Below are 25039 nucleotides of genomic sequence, written 5' to 3'. Positions count from 1 at the left end.
TCTCATTGTTAAGGCCGACCTAATGAATGCATACATCTTTTAATTGGATTGAAATTAATTTTGTAACGCTCACTGTTCTTTTCTAAATCTTGAAACTTGTTTTGTGTCAAGTGTTGGCGGCCATTGAATTTTCCTTTAGCAGAAATGGGAGACTTGATACGTTAACTTTTTTTTTTTTTAAGTATATGCCATTTTATCCGTACTTTGTCCTGATTTGGTGATAACATTTTTAAGAACTAAGGAAAGCAGATGCATAGCTAGATTACATATCAGTATAAATTTCATGCAGAGGCAAAATCGAGGAGCAGAAAATGTAAGCGTTTCTTTTTAACTTTTTATTTGGGAACAGTTTTAAACTTTAAAATATTGCAAGGATGCTTTAAAATGTTCCAAGAATATTGCAAAGAACACCCAGAGAAAATCCACTCAGGTTTCCCAAGAATGTTCTCTGAAGGGAAAGGGTCCAGCGCAGGGCCATGGAGCATGCTTGTTTTCCTCGTCTGTCTGGTCTGATTCATCCTGGCAGCTTTCTTCAGTCCTTCTTGGGCTTGAATGACCTTGAATGTTTACAGGATGGCAGGCCAGTCACTGTGTCGTCTGCCCCTCAGTGTGGGTTCATTTGGTATTTTCTCATGCCTGGACCCCGGTGCGCGTTTTTGGCCAGCACGTCAGCGAAGCGATGCTCGGTTCCTTGCATTCTGACCGGGTCACTGTGTGTCGGTTTGTCCTCTGGTGACAGCGGCAACTGTCGTCACTTGCTTGAGGTCGGCCGGCTTTCTCTCCTGCACAGTTGCCTTTTCCCCCTCCGTAATTCATGAGTATTTCATGGGGAGACATTCTGAGATTATATAAAATTCATCCCTCTCCTCAGTTTTCACCCATTGATATTTCTTGCCTAGATCGATTATTTCTGTGATGTCTTCCAAATGGGGATTCTCTGACTCCCTAATTCTTTCTGCATTTATTAGTTGTCATTTTGCCATGAGAAGGAGCTTTCTCTTTTCTCTGTTTATTTGTTCCTTTTATGTTTTTTATCTAGTGTGAACTAATGGACTCCTGTTTGGCTCAGTCATTTTTAGTCTTTTACTCTCGTTTCTTGTTTATTTTGATGTGAAAATTGTGTAAAATTTGGCTGATGAAGACCCTTTCGGTGTAACTTCAGTGTCTTTTTAACACATCACCATTATTCTTTGGACATTTCTGTATTTTAAGGCACACAAGATGTTCTAGACTCAGAGTTTCCCTGCCCTCAGGCTAGATATTGGCTATTTCTCCAGAAGGTCCTGGCTCCTTTTAGTGGAGGATGAGTTGTGTTTAGAAACCGAGGTATGTTCATTGCCTCTGGAGTATCATTGCTGCCGGGCTGTTTGGCAAATGGAGCTAGAAAATACGTCCGTGCCTTTTCACGTGTGTTACACCTGTATCTGACTGCCTGTCTGTGGTTAGCTCCAGTTTGACTGTGACTCCAGAGGGTTTGTTCTTGCTGTCCCCTTTTCCATCTTTCTCCCTGGCTGTCTTGTTTAATAGTGAGAAATCTCAATTCCCCTTGTCGTCAGATAAATTACTGTTTAGGCTCCCCGTACGTAGCGGTCTCCCTCCTCCAGGGGCTGCCCCCGTGTTCAGCAGCCCTCGTTTTGCAGGTCCTGGCCTTGCAGCATCGCGACCCATTCCACTGCCCTCCTTGTATGCATCCTCTTCCCCGCCAGGTTGGCTTCCTGTCCCGGCCCCCTCCCTGCTCGGGCTAAGCTCCCTCAGGGCCGGCTTCCTGCCTGCCTTCCTCATGCTGTTGTGGGGTGGCCCGGTTGTTTTCCTGCCCTCCTTGGGTGAACACCGGGCCCACTGCTGATGCCTGCCTTGCACAGGCCCCCACAATTGTTGGTGATCACTAAGGAACAAACAGCGGTTTGCTCCCTTAATGGATTCTGAACAATACTTTCTGCACTGTCCAGTCATAGCTCTAGACCTATACGGCTGTTGATGCTCAAGTATCAATTTTAATGAAAATTAAAGTAAAAAGTTTAGTTTCTTAGCTGCCCTTGCCACAGTTCAAGAGCTCAGTGGCTTCTCTGTTGAACAGCACAGATATAAAACGTCATCTCAGAGTTTTATATATATAAACATACTAGTCCATCTTATTGAAAGTTTGAAGCAGTGATGCTGAAACCACGCATATAAATACCTATCCAGTAGAGGGAAAGAGGAACATAAAAAATCAAAGTGTAGAATGTGAATATCAGTTTTTTTCCTTCTGTTTCTTAGTTGTAGACTCAGTGTTACCATTTCTTTTTTTTTTCCCCCCCACAGATACTGTGCTAGATTACCAAGTGATCCGTTTACTCATCTGGCTCCTAAATGTAGAACCCGAGAGTTGCCTGATGGTACATTTTATTCAACTCTTTATCTGCCAATTAACTCACCTCTTCGAGCCTCCATTGTTGTAAGTTTAGAAAAAGAAATGATTGTGCCTTAAAGTTAATGTCGTTAATGGATTTGTTTTCAGCTTCTCTAAGGCTGTGCAAGTTATAGGTAAATTTGGCTTTAAATCTACTTTAAAAAGTACATTTTAAAATCTCTTTTGTAGTCAACTACGTGTTCGAGTCTTCAATAGACTATATATATGTAATTTGTAGACTCTCTGAATTAGGCTAGACGACCTCTGAAGATTCCTCTAAAGTCTTTTACTCTGAACATTTCTGGCGGCATCATTCCCTTGTGGCTTTAGATCCTTACAGTGACACAGAATTCATTAAATACATTTGGGCTGTTCTAGTGATTTTGTTGTTGATTGGAAAAATATACCTTTGTACAATTGCTGTCCTTGGTCTCAATGCTGATATATTAAATTCTTACTGAAATTTAAATTCATCAAGATTGTAAACTCTTTATGATAACTGGTGTAGGTTTTACTGGGCAGGATTTTGAAAGATGGCTTTCAAATATAGACAATAGTATCTTTTAAAACTGGCTGATGTTTTTCACAATGAAGAACTTTGGTAAATTTCAGCTTTAAAGATACTAGGGCAGAGGTTTCATCTGTGTTTTATGCGCCAATACTCCAGCTCCATGCATATACTGTGGACATGTTTTTTTTGTAACTTCCAGGGTCCCCCAATGAGCTGCATTCGGTTGGCTGAAAGAGTCGTGGCTCTCATTTGCTGTGAAAAACTGCACAAAATTGGTAAGAGTGTGTGAAAAACACATGTAAATAAAAATAAAGTTAAAGACATTGTATAACAAAAGCACCTCAAGGGCTTTATGGGTCTCCAGGGTTTTGCGGGCTGTGAACGCCTTGCTGGTGGTATGCTTCGGGGAGGATAGATGTAAGTGTGATGTAACTTGAAGACCCTGTAAGGTGGAAGAGCTCTGTTTTTCACAGCTGAGCAGCTGTAATGTATTTGCTCTCAATTCTAACTCCTTTTAAATATATAAATGTAATAAGGTCTTCTGACTGTTGAATCGTGAACATTTATGTTTTGTGTTGTAATGTATCAGTTTCTCAAATTAGTCTATATTTATGTACAGATGAAAGTTTTTTAAAAAATGGGTGGACTTGTTTTCCGGTGGCATTCATAAAAGGATGATCTGATACCGTTTTCCTGTTTACATGTTTTTGTTTTTGAGTCTTAAAACAGAATTTATAATCCTCATCATACTGAATATATGAACCTCACAATCGACTTTGCCTTCAGTTATCACACGTGATTACTCTTCTGTTGTTAAAAGCACAGATGCTTTAGTTTTTGTGATTTGTCCAGTTGTTTCCCAGCACAGAGCTGCTCTGGATGATCCACTGATTAATTAGGCAGAATCAGGATTGAGCATTTTATTACAAAATCACGTTCCTTCTCTTTACATTTCTCAGGCGAACTGGATGACCATTTGATGCCAGTTGGGAAGGAGACTGTTAAATATGAGGAAGAGCTGGATTTACACGATGAAGAAGAGACCAGTGTTCCAGGAAGACCAGGTTCCACAAAACGAAGACAGTGCTACCCAAAAGCAGTAGGTATTGGTTAGAACCAAATACAAACCTAGCCTTTCTGACTTGCTGTTGCTTGCTGTACCAGGCCCGGATTCCTTTGCTTGGCTTCCCAAACCCGTGCAGTGCAGCCCACCCCGTGGGTCTCAGCTTGTCTCCCGGCCTCGTTCACAGCTCTGCTCACAGCAGCCCCGTCGCTGTCACATGTACAGCATGTGCCCTTTCTCACTTCAGACATCGCTTTTGTTTTTCTTCTCAAAAGGATTCTTGTGTTTATCACATTCTATCCAGAATGAGTTAATGTCATTTAAAGAGACAGTCTTTGTTTCATTCACTTTAGTGGCCAGGTCCTCGCTCTGCCTTACACTGGGAACTAAGACCTCGAGGGTATGTGTGCTAAAACAGGCATGTGCCGTACAGGGTGAGGGGCGCACGGCAGGTGAGCCCGCGACTTGTCGGGAGTCAGGGTGTGGCCTGACGGGCCATAGTCAGCTTTTCCCACGTGTCCTGTCTAGCTGTAACCATGCGGGGCTGGAGTACTTATTTTAAAAATATTAGTCAATATTTTTACCTTACTAAACCCCCAGACAAAAGCAGAAATTTGCTATGTACTTTGATCTTAGCTTAAATATGATTCTTTTTATTTATTTTTTTGCAGTTTTATTGAGTTTTTACTTTTTTTTAAAAAAGTTTGCACCCAGCTAAGCATTTTCAAGATTCAAAATCATGTCACTTTTTCAAAAATCAGGAATTAAGTTATCCGATTTTCTGAACTGCTTATTTTCTCATATCCAGTTTTCCTATTCTAACATTACCCTAGAGGTTCTTGGGCTAGTTTCATGTGACAAATGTTACCACTAATAAGTGTTTTGAGAAGCATAGTACTGCTTTGCATCCTGTGTAATTAATAGGTGCATTCTGTACTGTCTGATACTCTAGTAACTAAATCTCTTAGCCAGCATTTCCACACCTTTTAACTGTAGATGTAATTACTTATATTATTGAGCCTTGGAAACTGTAGACTATTGGGTGGGGTTGTATGAATATTAGAAGTTTAGAAACTTAGTTTAGTTTAAGTCATAGTTTACTCTTTAATCAGGCAGCCATTAAAAATAGTACTGACTTGTATTGACCCTGAAAGATATTCTCATTGTAGTAACCAGAGCTAAAAATCAGTGATACATTTGTTTTGTGGTTCCATTTGTAATGAAAAATATGTATGTGTATATATTTATGTGCATTTATTCTGGAATGTATACATTTATTCCAGAAAAGTCTGGAAGATGATATGGTATGTGACAGTGTTACTAAAGGTTATCTGAGTTTCAGGATTATGTAGGATTTTTAAAAACTTGGCTAGTTTTATTTTCTGACATTCAACAGTGAGTAAAGACTCAGAAACCCAGGGAAGAAAACCTTTATTCTCTAGTCAAAAGAAATAGATCAAATGAAATGTTGCTGTTTAGTTGCTAAGTTGTATTCCAACTCTTTTGCAACCCATGGACTTTAACCCACCAGGCTCCTCTGTCCGTGGGATTTCCCAGGCAAGAATACTGGAGTGGGTAGCCATTTCCTTCTTCAGGGGATCTTTCTGACCCCGAGATTGAACCTATGTCTCCTGCATTGGTAGGCAGTTTCTTTACTATTGAGCCACCAGGGAAGCCCACATCAAATGAATAGTATTGTGTTAAAAGACCCTGCGGTGTTTGATGGTTTTGTATGCTTCTCCGGTGAGGTTAAGTAAATGAGGAGGTCTCCTGCCTTGGGTCTTAGTTTCCTCTCATCAGCTTTTAGTAAAGCCAGGAAATAAATTTGTTTTCTTGCCAACATCTGGAAAAGAGGTGAATACGCTGGCACTTGTTGCTTACATTTTTCTTTCCACTCCCAGATTCCAGAATGTTTGAGGGAGAGCTACCCCAGGCCTGGTCAGCCCTGTTACCTGTACGTGATCGGAATGGTCCTGACGACACCTTTACCTGATGAGCTCAACTTCAGAAGGCGGAAGCTCTACCCCCCTGAGGACACCACAAGATGCTTTGGAATACTGACAGCCAAGCCCATACCTCAGGTGGACGTTTCATAGCGGCCTTTTATGTTGGACTGTCTTTTTTTTTTTTTTTTTAAAGGAAAAGTGACTTTAAAACTAACTGTCTTTTGTTACCTCAAAATGGTCACTATTTTACACTTGGAAGTGTCTCTCCTGTTCCCCTGATAGAAAGCATCATTCCTCTTCTGAAGTTAACTGTTTATAATGAACTGAAATCTTGGCTAACCTTGGGCTTTATTTTTCTTTCTCTGAAGATCCCACACTTTCCTGTGTACACGCGCTCTGGAGAGGTGACCATATCTATTGAGTTGAAGAAGTCCGGCTTCACGTTATCTCTGCAAATGCTTGAGTTGATCACAAGGCTTCACCAGTATATATTCTCACATATTCTTCGGCTTGAAAAACCTGCACTAGAATTTAAACCCACAGACGCGGACTCAGCCTACTGCGTTCTACCTCTTAATGTTGGTAAGAAGGACCCAGACTCTAAAGCGTTGTCTGTATAGTAGCTAAAAAACCAAAGTGTTGCTTAACAATGAGCTTAACTGAAGATGGTACAGAAATCTCTGATAACTCTGAACTAGGCACATGGAATGAAGGTAGAGCTTGAGGGAGGGTCTTACCCGTATTTTACATTTTAACAAGCTTAAAGATCTTTTTCTTCCCTAAGTTAATGACTCCAGCACTTTGGACATTGACTTTAAATTCATGGAAGATATCGAGAAATCTGAAGCTCGAATAGGCATTCCCAGCACAAAGTATTCAAAAGAAACTCCTTTTGTTTTCAAATTAGAAGATTACCAAGATGCAGTTATCATTCCAAGGTAAGGTGTTAAGTGGAAATCAAAGTGGAGGTGACACTTGCTTTTGAAGATTCCCCCTAGGCACGTGGGGCAGGTGGTGGGCTGTGACCCTGGCATGGCCATGGCCAGTAGAAAATTTAGGTATCTCCCAGTGGCAGGCCTGTGCTGCCCAGTTTACTTACATAAAAACAAAGCCTGAAGTGCGGTTGGTGAAAGGATTTTACTTTGTGAAGCTCAGCTCATCTAAATGATGTTGATAGGCTTTCTTTGTAAAACCTCCATCCTTTTAATCCCCACAGTCTTAAAGAATTTGGTTATAAATAACAGTTTATTAAAGTTGTTGAAAGGCATGGTGTTATTAAACGGATGAAAGTAGTTAATTACAGTGCTTTGCTGTATGTGCCCTAAGTCACGTTGGTCGTGTCTGACGCTCTGTGACGCTGTGGACCGTGGCCCGCCAGGCTCCTCTGTCAGTGGGATTCTCTAGGCAAGAATACTGGAGTGGGTGGCCATGCCCTTTTCCAGGGACTCTTGCGGACCCAGGGATTGAACCCGAGTCTCTTATGTCTCCTGCATTTGCAGGCAGGTTCTTTACCACTAGTGCCATCTTTTCGGTAAAAATTTAGGGAATAAAGTTTTGGAGCATTAAGATTAAATATCACATTTTTTAAAGAATTAAAATACTGGCTGCAGTTGTCTTTGGATTTTGTTCTGTTTTGTTTTTTCTGTTCTCACTTTGTACCTCAGTGCCACGTTTTAAATGTTCGTTAACAGCAGCCTATCAATATCAGAAATGGTGCAGTAACATACGTTTTGTGGGGCGAGAATCTTTCGTGTTTAACGTTAGTAATATATAAACTATTTACTTGGTTGCTTGGATATTGAAAGTTTTCTATACTGTTTATATTGATGAAATTAGAGATATTTAAAGGAGCCATTTAAGCTCTAATATTTTGGCCATTTGATGTGAACAGCACACTCTTTGGAAAAGTGCCTGATGCTGGGAAAGACTGAAGGCGACAGGAGAAGGGAATGGCAGAATATGAGATGGTTAGATAGCATCACCCAGTCAATGGACATGATTCTGAGCAAATTCTGGGAGGTAGTGATGAACAGGTGCTGTACCTCAAGGGGTCGTGAAGAATCAGACACGACTTAGCAACTGAACAATGACAAAAGGAGCCATTTGGCTTTCATGTGGTATCAAAGTATAGATATTTAGAATAAGGATGAGATATTTAGAATAGGAGAGAATGGAGAGTCAGGTTTTCACTTGATGTAAATATAGTTTCTCTTGGCTTAAATTCACTTGAAATGTATTAGAGTTGAAGTGTCATTGTTGTTATATATTTTTAACCTTTTGAACTCTTACTTTAAAATCATTATTTGCATTTCTGTATTCAAAACAGTTTGTGTTTTGAGAATAGTTGATTTAAACCATAAAGTCACTGGAACTGTTTTTCTTGTTTAGATACCGCAATTTTGATCAGCCTCATCGATTTTATGTCGCTGACGTGTACACTGATCTTACCCCCCTGAGTAAATTTCCTTCCCCTGAGTATGAAACGTTTGCGGAGTATTATAAAACAAAGTATAACCTTGACCTGACCAATCTCAACCAGCCGCTGCTGGACGTGGACCACACGTCTTCACGGTAAGGCACTCCAGAGACGGCACTTGGGCTGTACCTGTGCCAGCTTCCCCAGGTCAGCAGGCAGGTTGGGGGGCTTGTGGTCCCTGCGGCCCACCGGTATGTAGACCTGAACTCAGGAGGTCCTTGGCGCACACAGTTGCCCAGAGCCTGGTCCAGGGGTCTGCAGTCTGAATGAGCTCTTCCAGGGAGCTGCCCTGAAGTCGTAGAGCCGCTGTCAGAGTGCACTTGTTTTTGTCTTTGATAAGATTATTTTGAATTTTTTCTAGACTCAATCTTTTGACACCTCGTCATTTGAATCAGAAGGGGAAAGCTCTCCCTCTGAGCAGTGCTGAGAAGAGGAAAGCCAAGTGGGAGAGCCTGCAGAATAAGCAGGTAGCACGTCCACTGTCACTGGCATGACTTGGTGTTTTGGAAGGCGCTTGAGTTTTATGTCACCAAGTGAACTGAGCGACTTAGGAGTTTTGGGAAGTTGCCCAACACTTAGGTTTTGTTTTGCTTTAATTAATGTGGCATATTGACTTCATTTGAATGTCTTTTTTTTAATTAATTAATTTTTTTTATTGAACAGTAGTTGCTTTACAGAATTTTGTTGTGTCTGTCAAACACGATGAATGTCTTTTTGGTAAGCATGAGAGGTTTGGCCTTTATGCTTGGTCCGCTGGTAGCCATTCTGTCATGAAATTCTAGGATAAATCCTGTTTTCCTTAAAGGGTTAGTTTTTAAAACATTTCTAAAAATAAGATTTTGCTAGTGTTTCTGATTTTTGTCTTTATTCATCAGTGAAATTGATTTTTGAGTTTTATTTTTATTCTCTTGTGTGCTTGCTTTATATTTACCTCTCCACAATTTACACTCATCCACATGTTTTGCTCACTCACAGATACTGGTTCCAGAACTCTGTGCTATACATCCAATTCCAGCATCACTGTGGAGAAAAGCCGTTTGTCTCCCGAGCATACTTTACCGCCTTCACTGCCTTCTGACTGCAGAGGAGCTCAGAGCCCAGACGGCCAGCGACGCTGGTGTGGGAGTCAGGTCACTTCCTGTGGATTTTAGGTATGCCTGTGCTGTGGGTCAGAAAGAACATGGCTCATGAAATCCCGTTTGCAAAAAGCACTGACTTTGGTTCACATTTTAATTTTATGTAGAATAATTTTTTAAAAGATTGGAAAGAAAATGTGGTATCTATTTAATACCTGAAATAGTTGCATCATTTGACTCCTGAGTGAACATCGGTATATTGAGTCATCGTTTGCTGATGCTCAAAGGGAGGGGAGAGCCTAAGGTCAAAACCAATGGTTCCCTTTTCAGTGGTGGCAGTTCAAGTAAAAATGGAAAGAGTTGTTTGTCCCAGGGCTGACATTTTAAGGCTCTTCCTCTTTTATAAATCAAATATGTGTTAAAGAGCAGTTGCCTCCGTGTGCGTCTTCAGTTGTTCTCTTCTCACTAGTCAAGTCTCTGCATTCTAAGGAAATTACTGGTTTAATGACTCAGATTTATTTTGCTTATCCAGTTGGCAAGAGCAAGTTGCTTCAGGAACTGAGGAACTTGTTAAATAGTACCAATCACTTACTACCGTGTCAAACACTGGTTTAAGCGCTATAGCTTATGTTGGATGATTTCATCTTTAGGATAGTCCTATGAGGTAGGAATTATTGGTTCCTCTTCCAGGGATGGTGGCTAAGGTACAGAGACATTGAGTCAATTACTCGAAATTCCCCAGCTAGTCACCCCGCTGGCCTGGAGTCCCAGTGCGTGCAGTCTGTGGCCCTGGGTCTGCTAGGCTGACCCGAGGCTTCATGAGCTCCGCGCCCCCAGAGCTGCGGGGTTGGGAGCCGTGTCCCACTGTGTGGTTTATGTTGTGAAGAATTCCCAGTAGTGCTGATGTCTGCCTTGGAACTTTATTTCTCTTCTAAGGTAGGAATATATTTATACTGATCTTTATTTAACTTTTACTCAGATTGCACTAGCCTCTTTGAAGGGTCTGATGAAAAGTTATAAAAAATGTCTTTGCAGATACCCTAACTTAGACTTCGGGTGGAAAAAATCTATCGACAGCAAATCTTTCATCTCAATTGCTAACTCCTCTTCAGCTGAAAATGAGAATTACTGTAAGCACAGCACAATTGTCGTCCCTGAAAATGCTGCACATCAAGGTGCTAATAGAACCTCCCCTCTAGAAAATCATGACCAAATGTCTGTGAACTGCAGAACGTTGTTCAGCGAGTCACCTGGTAAGCTCCAAATTGAAGTTTCAACAGATCTGACAGCAATTAATGGTCTTTCTTACAATAAAAGTCTTGCCAATGGCAGTTACGATTTAGCTAACAGAGACTTTTGCCAAGGAAACCATCTGAATTACTACAAGCAGGAAATACCTGTACAACCAACTACCTCATATCCCATTCAGAATTTATACAATTACGAGAACCAGCCCAAGCCCAGCGATGAATGTACTCTACTGAGTAATAAATACCTTGATGGAAATGCTAACACATCTACCTCAGATGGAAGTCCCGTGACGGCTGCCGTGCCTGGTACTACAGAGACTGGGGAGGCGCCCCCGGACAGGACAGCTTCTGAGCAGAGCCCTTCTCCTGGGTACTCCTCGAGGACGCTTGGCCCCAACCCTGGGCTCATTCTTCAGGCTTTGACCCTTTCGAACGCTAGTGATGGATTTAACCTGGAGCGGCTCGAGATGCTTGGCGACTCCTTCCTCAAGCATGCCATCACCACGTATCTCTTCTGCACTTATCCTGATGCGCATGAGGGCCGCCTTTCCTACATGAGAAGCAAAAAGGTAAGGAACTGTCCTTTAACCCTTGCGCTGCTGCTGCTAGGTCGCTTTGGTCATGTCCAACTCTGTGCGACCCCATAGATGGCAGCCCACCAGGCTCCCCCGTCCCTGGGATTCTCCAGGCAAGAACACTGGAGTGGGTTGCCATTTCCTTCTCCAATCCATGAAAGTGAAAAGTGAAAGTGAAGTCGCTCAGTCGTGTCCAACTCTTAGCAACCCCATGGACTGCAGCCTACCAGGCTCCTCCGTTAATGGGATTTTCCAGGCAAGAGTACTGGAGTGGGGTGCCACTGCCTTCTCCAAACCCTTGTGCAGTTAGAGGAATTACTCAGGGTGGCTTCCAGCATCCGTGGTCCAGAGGACTCACAGGTCCTGCTGCAGGGGCCGCCACACCCGACGGGGCAGCGGGGGCCTCCGGAGCACGTGCACGGGAAAGGGATAGTGCTGGTCCCCAGTCGTGCCTGGCTCTGTGCCACCCCACGGACTGTAGCCCACCAGGCTCCTCTGCCCATGGGATTCTCCAGGCAAGTAGTACTGGAGCGGGTTGCCATTGCCTTCTCCAGGGGATCTTCCCGACCCAGGAATCGAACCTGGGTCTCCTGCATTGTAGGCAGATTCTTTACCAGCTTAGCCACCAGGGAAACCCCGCACAGGAGTGACACTAAATGTAGTGTGGAATTAAGATTCAGAGAAGAAAAGTAATGAGGATAAATATTTAAATGATGATGAGAGAGGGATCACAAGGCGCCAGGTACCTGCTTGGCATATAACACACAAAGCTGCTGAGCACTTGGAAGGAAGGGCTATCACTTGTGATCAGGGAAGGCGTTAATGGAAGGACGTGCATTTATAGTGTGTAAACAGGGAACAGATGGCAGAGCGTGTCAGCACTCGGTGAATAAACCGTGGCAGCAGTCAAAAGTGTGGAAATACGTGGCATGGCCTAGACAGTCCGGCTTTAGAGACCTTGCTCTTGACCATGACACCGCCCTCCCCTGCTGTTGTCCATGACACTTGGCAGTGCACTGAGCGGGCCACAGACGTTCTCCATCCGGTCTTCTCAGCGAACCCCTGAGAGGTCGATGATAATATGGCCCCATCCTGCAGATGAGGAAACTCTTGCCTAGAGTGTTTTGTCGGCTCGTGCAGTTCACCTGGCTGGTCTGGGATGGTCAGGAGCGTGGCTGAGGCTGGAGTCCAAGCCTTCCACACTCTTCCCTGCAGCCTCCTTAAGTAAAGAGGGTGCTTGCTGCAGGAGTAACCCCCAGGGCAGCCGGGCTCTGAGGGGCCAGTGCTGGGGGAGGCAGGAGTGTCGGAGTCAAAGTGAAGTTTAGGGCTTTCTACTTGACAGACTTGGCGGGGGAATGTTCAGGTAATTAAGAATGTAGGACTTAGATGCGGTCTGGGGGAATCGTCTTTTTAAGAGTGCTAATTGAAAGCAAACGAGATTTCCCCAGGGTGGTTGCAGAGATTGAGAGTGAGTAGAAAGTAACTTCATCCTCTTAGGTAGGAAAGAGATTATTTTCCGTTTTGAAAGTTCTTCCATCCCGCTGCTCAGAAAGCTCTGACTCCTTACTTGGTGCAGAGATCATCGTCACTTGTGCAGCAGGGTGCTGAAAGCCCTTCGGCATGCCCGCCCCAGCCCTGCCATGGCCAGGCGGCCTCCCCGGCTGTCTTTCCCGGGCCTGCACACACCTGCTGCTGCTACTCTGCTGCTCGCCTCATGTCTCCATGTGAATGAGGCCCGCCCCACTCTGTACCTCCCGTGGGCCCTCTCTGAGCTCTTTCTTGCTCCTCCTTCCGAAGAACCATTTCCACTGACTTTGTAATTTCCATCCAAGTGCCTGTCGCTCTTTATCCTCTCGTTGGCATCTGCGATGCCGTGGTCCCATGGAGTGGAGAGGGAAACCAGAGTCTACTTAACGCCATGCGGGCGGCGTGGGAAAGCCCTTCGGCCCAGAGTGAGCCTCGTGGGGGGCTTCCCCCCAATCCTGCAGGCTTCAGGGACCACTTCTCTGTCTCACATCCCAACCAGTGCCTCTCCAGCATGGGTGCTTTTTCAGGGGTATGGAGTTACGTGGGGGAAAGGGACTCATGAAGTGCTTAATAAAAAGGAGCCCTATTTTCGGAAAATGAGATCGACAGTTCTAGACCTTGGTGTTCAAGTAAAAGCTAGGCAGAGACACAGCGATTTGAGGAGATTATGGAGGAGATGAAGGCTTTAGAAAAAATGGACCCGAGGGAAGACAGTAAAGCTGGTTTATTGATGTCAGTAAACATGGAGTTTGTCTTTATTGCTTTTGCTTTGTTTTAAAATAGTTGAAATACCTTGAAATGCCATCCAAAACAAAAGAATGATACTTGGAAAAGCATTGTAGTTGAAATCATATTTATAGTTTAGGTTCAAGGAACTTAAAAAATTACTTCAGTGCTGGTTTTATTTTATAGCTAGAGTTTATGGTACTTCGCCTTTTATTTCATTGAGAATATTGGGACATTTTGGACTTGGTGGATTTCGATTATTTCCTATTTTGATAGCTCCAATCAGCAGTTTGAATTTTATATCTTCAGATTACATGAGAATTTAATATTTCCTATCATGAATAGGTAGAAAAGCTGTTCAGTCTGTGTAACTGATGACCAGTTATGGAATATGAAGAATCTTTAGCTAAAAATTACATTAATGTCTTATATGAGTTCCACAGCGATCATTTATGGATAAGTGTTGCATAAATTTTTTTCTGCTGCAGGTCAGCAACTGTAATCTGTATCGGCTTGGAAAAAAGAAGGGGCTGCCCAGCCGCATGGTGGTGTCCATATTTGACCCCCCTGTGAATTGGCTTCCTCCTGGTTACGTAGTAAATCAAGACAAAAGTAACACAGAGAAATGGGAAAAAGATGAAATGGTAAGTTTTTTGTAACTGAGTGGATTTATTTTCTGGTGAGGGGGCAGAATCTTGTTTTATTAATTTTTTGTTTCTTTTCCCAGGGTGTTTATAATCGAGTAGAAATTCTATATAGTAAATTGATTTCATTGAATTTAGAACAGTGTTGTAACTGTGATAGAGAACAGTTTCTATTATCTTCCCTTGCCAAAGGCAAAAGAGTATCTGGTGTTGTGATTCAAAAATAAAAAGGGGCTTAACTCTGTGACATTTAACTTGAATATGACATACTGCGATTTATCATAGATCCTTAGCTCTGTTCAGTGAAATCAGTAGCCTATAATCTCCAATTTGTCTGTGAAATGATTTCAGTAAAATCTTGCTTTTGCACCTCAGGGCCTCCTCAGGACTATTTCTCCTCTTGCGACCTTAAAAAAATAAAAATACGTAAAGGTTGTAGTTTCCTGGAAATAGTTTAAATCTTGCCAACAACTTAAAAGCAGCCTGCAAACGTTAGCTGCTGCTGCTGTGTTTTCTCTCGTCTGGAAGGCCACCAGAGGGCAGCTCGCAGGGCCTGGGAGCCCGGAGCTGTGGAAGCCCGCCGTCCAGGGCGGTTGGCTGGGAGGCCATCTTGCCAGCCGTGTCATTTTTCAGACATTTATTTTGCATTAATGATGAACTGGTTAATTGTTACTTCATCTCTACTTCAGATCAGCAATGAGAATACCGTTTCTTTCACAAGTTTTGTTTTCTACATGTATTTTTTTTTTCTCTCATCTTCTTTCTGACGTGTATGCCCTAGACAATCTGTTTTTAAGTATTTCCAGGTAGCATGCTCGGTGACCCTGTTTTGATTTTTTAACCAGTTCACTGAGAATGTTTTTATACTTGTGCAGTATTTGACTACCTGGCAGAGCATTGAATATTTTAATGCAAGTTGGGTTAGAAAAATTATATATGTTATTTAATTTAGGAATAGAAGCTTAGAGGAAAGTGTGTATGATTTTGAGAACCTCAGAGAAAATCTTGCATGTCTATGACAAAAGTTCCAGAAATACTTACCCTACCTTATAAATAGTTTCATAGTATCATTGGTGCTTTAAAAACTTTTTTTTTAGCATAAAGGGGATATTAGCATGTCCTTTTAATTAAAAAAAAATTTTTTTTTAAAGATACAACATAAAGTTCTTATTTATTTTCTGTAGCATTTCAAATGGCCTGGTACTTTGATTTTTAGATTGCATTAAAATACTGCTTATGTTTTTATTTAATAATTTCTGCATCTCGAAATAGACTGTTAGATGATATTGGGAAACTTATGCTTAATCCACTCCTATTCTGCCTGCTTCGCTGCTCAGCAAGTAGGTTTACATGAAAGTTTTGTGTACAGATGCCAGAGGTGGGAATAGCTTAGGTGGAAAGTGAACTTGAACTGTGAGAGCAAAGAGTTTCTTGCTAGTGTTTTTTTGTTTTTGTTTGTTCTTAAGGAGCTGGAAGTACTCCTGGAAACCATTTAGTAAGGTAGAATCCCACTATTTTGCAGATAGAAAAACTGAAACCCAGAGGCATTAAAGAACTTTGCACAAGATCACACAGCTTATTTGTTGATAAAACCCCAGCCTTTTTTGCACTTTGCCAATTTTTGGTTATGGTAGCATCTTACTAAAGATACATAAAGATTTTTTTAAATGAAAATATTGTCTTTTTTTAAAATCAAAATTTGGCCTTTTTTTCCACCCCTCCCCCCGCCCTTATGGACCAGATAGTCAAAAACATCTCATGTTACTCTGGGAAAGTATAAGGTTTTTATTAGGTAATAGTCCCTAGAGGTATCCACCGTTATAGCTTTTTTTTTCTTTTTTCTTTTGGTGTTCTTCCTTATTCTTGAAAAGAAATCGTAAACTTTTTAATCAAAAAATATAAAGAGAGATAGTTGTAGATACATGGCTTGGTTCATTGCACTTATTTCTTTTCAGACAAATGCACTGTTTGTATCTCTCTTGAAAAAAAACCCACAGAAAGCTTAAAAACCTTTTTGTCATAATACTCTGCAAAGTTGTCACTATCAGAATTGAAGCACACCCTCCTGCCTTTCTCCCCAAGTAAAGTCTTGTTTATTTTATTTTATTTTTTCACTGCACAACAGAAATTTGGTGTCTTTCTAGCATTGCAGAAAAGTTCCATGGTTACTGAATCCTTGCCCATTATTAAGATTGTCACTCACAAATAAGCTTTGGCCAGAGAAACTGGAATTAGCAAAGACCTTCTGACAGAAATGGGATTGTTGTGTTTCATGTTAGTCTAAATTGTCTTCTATTTTTGTCAGTTATGCTATAATCTGTTACCCTGAAGGGAAAAGCATAATTTCATAGCTTCATGGTGATCACTTTTAGTTTCCAAGCAAGGCAGTTTGGTTTTACATTGTAGCAAATGTGCTTGGATTTGAAGTGGCAGTAGGGACAGACCTTCATCGTGAAGCCCCACTGTACATGTTAATGTTATAAAGAAAATAATTTTATCTGTTTATATGTTATACTCTTACTGAATTGCAGAAGTTATGCTTTTTCTACACCTGGAATTTAATTTTGTTAATTTGAAAATCTTAAAAAAATTTTTTTTAAACTGTCAGCAAAATCGAAGAGCTCTGTGATCGGCATATGAGAGCTTTCATTGTGTATCTTGCCAGAGTAATAATTCTTAGCTGAAGTTTTGCCTTGTGAGCCTTAATTTTAAACTTTATATCCATGTATAAAATCCTTAACTTAAAGCTTCATACTAGATAAAGGTCATTTTATAACTTAGAAAACGAACATTCAAAGAACATGTTTTACTTTGTTTATATGATTAAATAACTTATTTTATGTTAATTGAAAACAAATGGCCGTGATTTGAAAGTTGCCTTTTAGTATTTGTGGTTGTCATTTGAAATTATCCATAACCCTTGCTTTTATTGAGTCTCAAACCCTTTTAAAAACAGCAGCTATGTCTCCCCTCCTTCCCCATTCCCCCTTTTCCAGACAAAAGACTGCATGTTGGCTAATGGCAAACTGGACGATGACTTCGAGGAGGAGGAAGAGGAGGAGGAGGACCTGATGTGGAGGGCTCACAAGGAGGATGCGGACGATGAGGACGACTTCCTGGAATACGATCAGGAGCACATCAAGTTCATAGATAACATGCTGATGGGGTCAGGGGCTTTCGTCAAGAAAATCTCTCTTTCTCCTTTTTCTGCCACCGATTCTGCATACGAGTGGAAAATGCCCAAAAAGTCCTCCCTTGGTAGTCTGCCATTCTCATCCGATTTTGAGGATTTCGACTACAGCTCCTGGGATGCGATGTGCTATCTGGATCCGAGCAAAGCCGTTGAAGAGGATGACTTTGTGGTGGGGTTCTGGAATCCATCAGAAGAAAACTGTGGTGTGGACACAGGGAAGCAGTCCATCTCTTACGACCTGCACACCGAGCAGTGCATTGCCGACAAAAGCATAGCCGACTGTGTGGAAGCCCTGCTGGGCTGCTATTTAACCAGCTGTGGCGAGAGGGCTGCTCAGCTTTTCCTCTGTTCGCTGGGGCTGAAGGTGCTCCCGGTAATTAAAAGGACTGATCGGGAAAAGGCCATGTGCCCGACCAGGGAGAATTTCACCAGCCAACAAAAGAACCTTTCAGGGAGCCGTGCGGCCGCCTCTGGAGCCGGCTACCGAGCCTCTGTGTTGAAAGACTTGGAGTATGGGTGTTTGAAGATCCCCCCGAGGTGTATGTTTGATCACCCCGACGCAGACCGGACACTGCGTCACCTGATCTCGGGTTTTGAAAATTTCGAAAAGAAAATCAACTACAGATTCAAGAATAAGGCTTACCTTCTACAGGCTTTTACACACGCCTCCTACCACTACAATACGATCACGGGTAAGGAACCCCAGACCACAGGTTGCTGCTCTGAAAATGAGACCTGGTGTTAATTGGATCGACCCATAAAATAATGTAAAGAGAATAATCTGTGTATGTACAGACTTAGAGCTTAATATGCACGGCGTGGGGAGGAAGCGCAGGCAAATGAAAGCGGTCCTTTTTTTCCCCTCATCTTTCTGGGCGCTACACTGTTCCTAAACTTTGATAGTTGGGAGCAGAGCTGTCCTAGCAACTCTTGTCATTTCCTACGCAGCATAATTAGGTTTGAGCCTTAGTATTGTGATGTGTTTTGCCATTTTATCCCACCGCAGTGCCTTTATGGTGTCCAGCCACTGCTGCTTCAGGTTCTTGGATAATTTATTCCTGTATCCTGGATGTGTCTCCCTGTCTTTTTATTGTTCTTCCTGAACAAAAAGGCCCCTCTCTTAAGGTCTTTTAAAGTCTAAAGAGGAATCGATTAAAAGAAACTCTTATCACAGGAAGGTTTCATCGCCCTTGCTCTGTTTTTCCCGTCACCTGCTTTGCAGTAAGCTCCATGTTTCTTTCTCTCCTTTATTTAATCGACTCCCAGTCCATTCGATTAGAAGAGAGAATAGGCGCCTAAAACCAAAACCAGCTTCAGGTTGTGAAACAGCGAGAGTCTGTAGTTGTGTTTTGTTTTTTTTCTCTATGTCAGAGTCATAAGCGCTTGAATTCAGAAAACCAAAGCTGAGTATAACGTTTGTATAAGAAAAACAATGTAGGTTAAGATGATCAGAAGAATGTAAAACCAAAAGTGAAAAATTATCTGCTCTAGACTAGAAACACTGGTGAAACTGAAACCTGTTTTTCTTTGTGGAGAAGAAATGAGGCCTGGTTTTCTACCGCACTCTACTGGAAGGAGCCCTGGGTTCTATTCTGTCTCAGCCCTTGCTTCTGAGCTCACTGGGGATGAGGGGGCCACTCACCCTTAATCTGTTCCCACCTGGGTTTCTACAGTTGAACGGTTCCTTTTAAATCAGTGTGAGAAAATAGAAGTGTTGGTTAGTGTCAATAAGGTCTCACATTTTGACATTGATCATTTTTGCCTAAGGTCTCTGCTTGCCCCCGCTATTCTCCTTGATTTGTGTCAAAGTCACCATTTTTTATTCAGTTTGAGCAGAAGGTCTTCTTGTACCAAGTGTTACCTTATGTAACAAATGTAACCCAGGAGTGGTGAGGCATGTACCACTCCCACACTTTCCAGAGTGTGAGTGGACAGTGCCCAGTGGTGGTAGCAGAGCGTGGGGAGGGGACCTGTGCAGGTCTGACGTTGCGAGATGCCGATCGTGATGGAGGCTTTAGAATGATGCCCCAGCACCTACCTGGCCAGCAGAGAGCCAAAGGAAAAGGCTCAGTGAAATGATGTCACTTGGGAAATGCCTTTTTCTTAAAGAGTGTTAGTCTTTTGGCAACTTAAGGGTTTTATGACCCCAATTTATGTATCAGAAATGTGCTTAATTTGCCATTAGAATTTAATTTCCAGAAGCTTCAGTAGGATGTCATTCACTAATTCTGTCATTTAAGAATATATGTGTAAATGGAACCCCCTCCTCAATAAAGGTCTTTTCAGTGGGTCTTAGGGGAATCCATCCTTTAACTGAGTTATTATTTGGAATCATGTCGGTGGTTTTGCTGGCGCTCATGGCTTCCCTTTGAATCTTCCTTCAGATTGTTACCAGCGCTTAGAATTCCTGGGAGATGCAATTTTGGACTACCTCATAACTAAGCACCTTTATGAAGACCCACGGCAGCACTCCCCAGGGGTCCTGACTGACCTGCGCTCTGCTCTGGTCAACAATACCATCTTCGCGTCTTTGGCTGTGAAGTATGACTACCACAAGTACTTTAAGGCCGTTTCTCCCGAGCTCTTCCATGTCATCGACGATTTCGTGCAGTTTCAGCTCGAGAAGAACGAAATGCAAGGAATGGATTCTGAGGTTAGTGCTGTTTTAAGATATGTTGAGTTCAGTGTTTAAAATAATCCTTCCAACTAGGCTTCTCAACACAGCCATCCAAAGAGCTGGCTGAAGGCCAGGGTCATGGTCCTCAGCACGCTCTGCGTTCTCCAGGAAACCTACGTGGGTCATAGTCTTCAGGCAGCCCTTTTAAACTTGGCCACAGGTACTGTGGTCATTCTGGTGAGGAGAAGGAGCCAGGGGCTTCCAGCAGCTTCATCCCCAGTCCTTGATGTGGGCTTCCAGTATTCAGGCATTCCAGAGAGGTGCACCGTGCCCCCTGCCCCCCAATGTGGGCTTCTTGTATTCAGGCATGCCAGAGAGGTGCACCGCACCCCCTGCCCCCCAATGTGGGCTTCCTGTATTCAGGCATGCCAGAGAGGTGCACCGCGCCCCCTGCCCCCAATGTGGGCTTCCGGTATTCAGGCATACCAGAGAGGTGCACCGCGCCCCCTGCCCCCCAATGTGGGCTTCCGGTATTCAGGCACGCGAGAGAGGTGCAGCCCACCCTTCCCCCCCTGGTCCCCCCAAAAGCTTTAACCTTAGTGAGAGCTAGGCATGGTGGATTCTGTCCTTTCTGTCTGTTTAAAATAGATCAGAAATATTTGCTCTATCTCAGGTAAGCATCACGAATGTACATCCTGCTTCACTTGAAATGGGGAAATCTCATTTAAAAAGCAAACTTCTAAAATTCTAAGGATTGGAATTTGAGAGACGTCTGTTGTAGGTTCAGCCAAAGGTCCTTTTGGTGATGGAGCTAATTCTTGTGTGTGTGTGTGTGTGTGTGTGAGACCTGTTTTGAAGTTTTGTAAGAAAAGATTTTGCTGAGATCTTTCCAGCCTCTGATTCTCCACTAACATCCATCCACATACCTGGGTACCCAGGAGAGTACTCTCATTTCTTCTTCTCATTCTGACTCCTTTGTTCTTTCCATAGATTTCTTACGAGAACTCAGGGAATCCATTCATAACTCTGGTAGCCACTGTAATTACTCTTTCTTGACTATGTGCCTCCCTGTTGTTAGTTACACAGACTTTGTTAAGGAGGAGTGCACTTCCTTGGCGTCCTGTGAGAGAAGTGGGGAGCCTGGGTTTGGAGGTGGAGCCACAGGGCAGAGGGTCAGGTGGTGAACTGGGTGGCGGGTGTGCTGAAGGAGGGGCATAGCTGGTACCCTTCCTGCCCTCTTCCTCCTGGTACACTCTTCCGAGATTAGGGGCCTGAGGTGGAGTACAGCCAGCAGTGAGACCAGGAGTCACAGCCACCTCAGATACATTCAGTATTGCCTCTAGTCTCCTCCTGTAGAAATACGTAAGCTCAGAAGTTGAGGAATTAGCTAAAACTAAAGTTATCTTTTGACTTCTCTGGTGATTCAGTGGTTAAGACTCTGAGCTTCCAATGAAGGGGGCACAGGTTCAATTCCCTCCTTGGAGAACTAAGGTCCTTGGTAAAAAAAAAACCTTTCGATGACAGTTGGACATACTGGCTTTTGCTAGTTTTTGTTCATTCTTTTCCTGCCCTTTGTTTGTATAAACATATGTATGGAAGTTACGAAAAAGTGATGGAGAATGTCATGGTCTGGCTTCTCTAACTTACTGTTTGATCTTAAGAAAGTCTCTTCACCTTTCTGGGCCTCAGTTTCCTCATTTGTAAAAGAAGAGAATTAAACTTGGTGAAAAAAAGAAAGTGAGGTTGCTCAGTCATGTTCGACTCTTTGCGACCCCGTGGACTGTAGCCTACCAGGCTCCTTTGTCCATGGGATTTTCCAGGCAAAAGTACTGGAGTGGGTTGCCATTTCCTTCTCCAGGGGATCTTCCCAACCCAGGGATTGAACCTGGGTCTCCCACGTTGCAGGCAGATGCTTTTCCGTCTGAGCCACAAGTAGATGCTTATAAACTTGGCAAGTTTTAAAATTCCCATCCACTACAGTAAGTTGTCTTGTTTTTCCAGTAGTCGGCATTATAAATCCACTGTATAGAATTTTGTGTGGCTAAGCAATCCATTTAGAAATGGCTCTCCCCTCTTCTTTTTATTTCTCTTTCACAAGTAATTTGTATTTTATAAAATAACCAAAATTATCATTTTGTGATGTTTTGTTGCTAATGTATATAAACATAAACTTAGATAACATACGAAATGAAATTCTATCACGCATACCCTGTTTTTTACTTAATATACTGTGGGTGACTTTCTCCAATCATTATTAATTGGGATTATGACTTTTAGTAGGCTACATGCTAGTGAATATATGGCTGAAGTATAATGTGTCCAAACAGCTCCTTCGTTGCTGAATGGTTAACGTATTTTTAGTTAGGGTTTTAATAAACATGTATGTGATAAATATACTTAAATATCCAGCTGCCCTCTTAAGACGAACTCCTGGAGACGGAATTGCCACGTCAAAGAATTAGGAACTTTTAAAAGGCATTTGCTACAGATGTAAATTTTTATTCTATTAATTTGAATACCTACTATGTGTCAGGTTCTCTGTCAGAATGATTTATTAAGCAGTTTAATAAAAGGAGAGCTGGGAGGAAAATACCTTCCAAGTAGAATTTCCCTGTCAAAAAGTGGCGCTTTACCCTCCCCGCAGCAGTGTGCACCCTTCTCACACTGCATGGATGAGGATTCTGCTGGCTCCTGGCTGAGCTGCCGGCAGGTAGAGCTATTTCAGCATTCAGTTCTGTGACTGTGCATGAATTTGAAATTTTTTTTCATAAATTTATTGACTGTTACAGTTTGTGTTAGTGTTGTCTTTGGTTTTATTTGAAAGTAATCTTTTTTCCCTTGTTGAATACAGAATACTAAATAGAGAAGAGCTTTTTTTTTCTTAAGTGAAAAACTTTTTAAGATAAGGTAATGTCTGGACTCATTGGGAAAAACCCTGATGCTGGGAAAAACTGAAGGCAAAAGGAGAAGGGGTGGCAGAGGATGAGTGGTTAGATAGCGTCACGGACACAATGGATATGAATTTGAGGAAACTCTGGGAGCTAATGGAGGACAGAGGAGCCTGGCGTGCTGCAGGCCGTGGGGTCTCCGAGTCGGACACGACAGCAGCTTTTATGGAGAACCTATTACAGTGTCGTTGGCCTGTCATAAACGTTTGATGTTGTTTCCCTTGTTAAAGAGATAGTAGCAGTCACATCCGAGAAAAGAAAACATCTCTGTAGACTGCCTTTCAAAGAGGCCTTTCTGCTTACGAGTTTCTCTTCTCACTATAATAGCTTAGGAGATCCGAGGAGGATGAAGAGAAGGAAGAGGATATTGAAGTTCCAAAGGCCATGGGGGATATTTTCGAGTCACTCGCGGGCGCCATTTACATGGACAGCGGGATGTCGCTGGAGACGGTCTGGCAGGTGTACTATCCCATGATGCGGCCGCTGATCGGTACGGTTGGCTCCCCTTCGAAAGAAGTAGGATCACAATTAAAAGCAACTTAAAAAAAAAAAACAACAAGCGTATTAAGCACATTATTCTTTCGTTTTGATTACAGAAAAATTTTCTGCAAATGTGCCCCGTTCCCCTGTGCGAGAATTGCTTGAAATGGAACCAGAAACTGCCAAATTCAGGTAAGCGAAAGTGTGCATGGAAGAGCGTCAACTCACTGATAAACAAGGGGGAAAGTCCTCAGAGATGCCATAAACTCCGGGTTTTGAAGAAATGCTCACCCTGGGACGTGCTGTCCTGCGGTTGCGATTTGCAGCCTGATTGGCTGGCTCTTTTTGCTCCTGGGACGTGAGAAGAACGTGGCAGCACCGTCTGTTGGCAGTGGGCAGCTGTCAGAAGGCACGTTTCCTCTGTGAGGTGTCAGCCTGAGAGTACGTACTCGGTGCTGATTGACAATAACAATAAATACGTCTGACTTCTCATTCGAGCTGCTTGGCTCTTTTGCAGCCCAGCTGAGAGAACCTACGATGGCAAGGTCAGAGTCACCGTGGAAGTGGTCGGGAAGGGGAAGTTCAAAGGCGTTGGCCGAAGTTACAGGATTGCCAAGTCTGCAGCAGCAAGAAGAGCCCTGCGAAGCCTCAAAGCTAATCAACCTCAGGTTCCCAATAGCTGAAAACCCCTTTTTAAATTAAAAAAAAAAAAAAAAAAGGAAAGCAGAATTAAGGTGGAAAATATTTAAGTTGAAAAGGATGATTTAAAACTGATAGTGAGTGGAACGAGTTGAAGGCAGAACGTAAAGTTTGTTTGATAACAAGATAGATTACAGAATAAAACATTTAACCTATGTATAAAAATTTTGGAACTAACTGTAGTTTTAGTTTTTTGCGCAAACACAATCTTTCTTGTCTTCTTTCCTCACTTCTGCTTTGTTTAAATCACGAGAGTGCTTTACTGATGACATTTTCGCAAGTGTTCAAAGTGATTCTTGACAGTTTTTGTCTTGTTTCATTTTAGTTTAATTTTGGTCGGTTTTGCTTAGAGTTAGGAGTCCAAGGAGCTTAAACCTGAAACAGCACCCCCCCCACAACGGGTTCTGTTGAGAGCTCTGGGCAGCCATCAGCGTGCGTGGCAGAGCCCGCCCTGCGGCGTCGATAAGCCGAGCAGAGGGATGCGGTTTGAGAGAGGAGTGTGCTGGTGCTGTCTCTCCTTTCCACGTTGTGTCGCATAAGACGATGCTTCCCGGTCACTGTTGCACTTACTAGTAAGGGACAGACTGTTGATCAGCATGGGCCGGCGTGTTGGCAGATCACATTCAAGTTTTCTCATGCCATGCTATCTTGCATAAAAGAGGTTCTTGCCTTAAAAGTAAAATCCTTGTGGATATTCTTTCACTTCTGATCTTTCTGGAACAAACTGTTCACATTCCCTTCATTCTGTCTATTATGCATTAGACCTCGAGACAGCGTGATACTTAACGACTCACTAGTATAGCTGTAACCTAACTAATGACAGGATTATATGAGAATTTCTGTCAGGTGTACTGAAGACATTTTCAAAACCAGAATATGTAACCTATGGATTTTTTAAAAGATACATCATAAGAAT

General features: G+C 42.6%; 1 protein-coding gene across 2 annotated transcripts in view; it reads left to right on the top strand.

Moving 5' to 3' along the window:
• Nucleotides 1-24288, top strand: part of DICER1 (dicer 1, ribonuclease III) — a 71127-nt gene extending 46839 nt beyond the window's left edge. For both annotated transcript variants that reach the window (NM_001435022.1, NM_203359.2), the window contains 16 exons: nt 2305-2437; nt 3103-3178; nt 3863-4002; nt 5868-6047; nt 6281-6494; nt 6697-6850; nt 8301-8483; nt 8750-8855; nt 9364-9539; nt 10500-11283; nt 14031-14186; nt 17183-18071; nt 19764-20032; nt 23272-23434; nt 23541-23616; nt 23942-24288. In NM_001435022.1, coding sequence (NP_001421951.1) covers nt 2305-2437; nt 3103-3178; nt 3863-4002; nt 5868-6047; nt 6281-6494; nt 6697-6850; nt 8301-8483; nt 8750-8855; nt 9364-9539; nt 10500-11283; nt 14031-14186; nt 17183-18071; nt 19764-20032; nt 23272-23434; nt 23541-23616; nt 23942-24107 — 3865 coding nt within the window. In that variant the 3' untranslated portion in view covers nt 24108-24288. The remainder of the gene's footprint in view (nt 1-2304; nt 2438-3102; nt 3179-3862; nt 4003-5867; nt 6048-6280; nt 6495-6696; nt 6851-8300; nt 8484-8749; nt 8856-9363; nt 9540-10499; nt 11284-14030; nt 14187-17182; nt 18072-19763; nt 20033-23271; nt 23435-23540; nt 23617-23941) is intronic.
• Nucleotides 24289-25039: the final 751 nt, after the last annotated feature.

This window comes from Bos taurus, chromosome 21 (genome assembly GCF_002263795.3).
Source record: "Bos taurus isolate L1 Dominette 01449 registration number 42190680 breed Hereford chromosome 21, ARS-UCD2.0, whole genome shotgun sequence".
Lineage (NCBI taxonomy): Eukaryota > Metazoa > Chordata > Mammalia > Artiodactyla > Bovidae > Bos > Bos taurus.
Note: the sequence above shows the minus strand (reverse complement) of the source record. Positions and strands in the feature narration are given on the sequence as shown.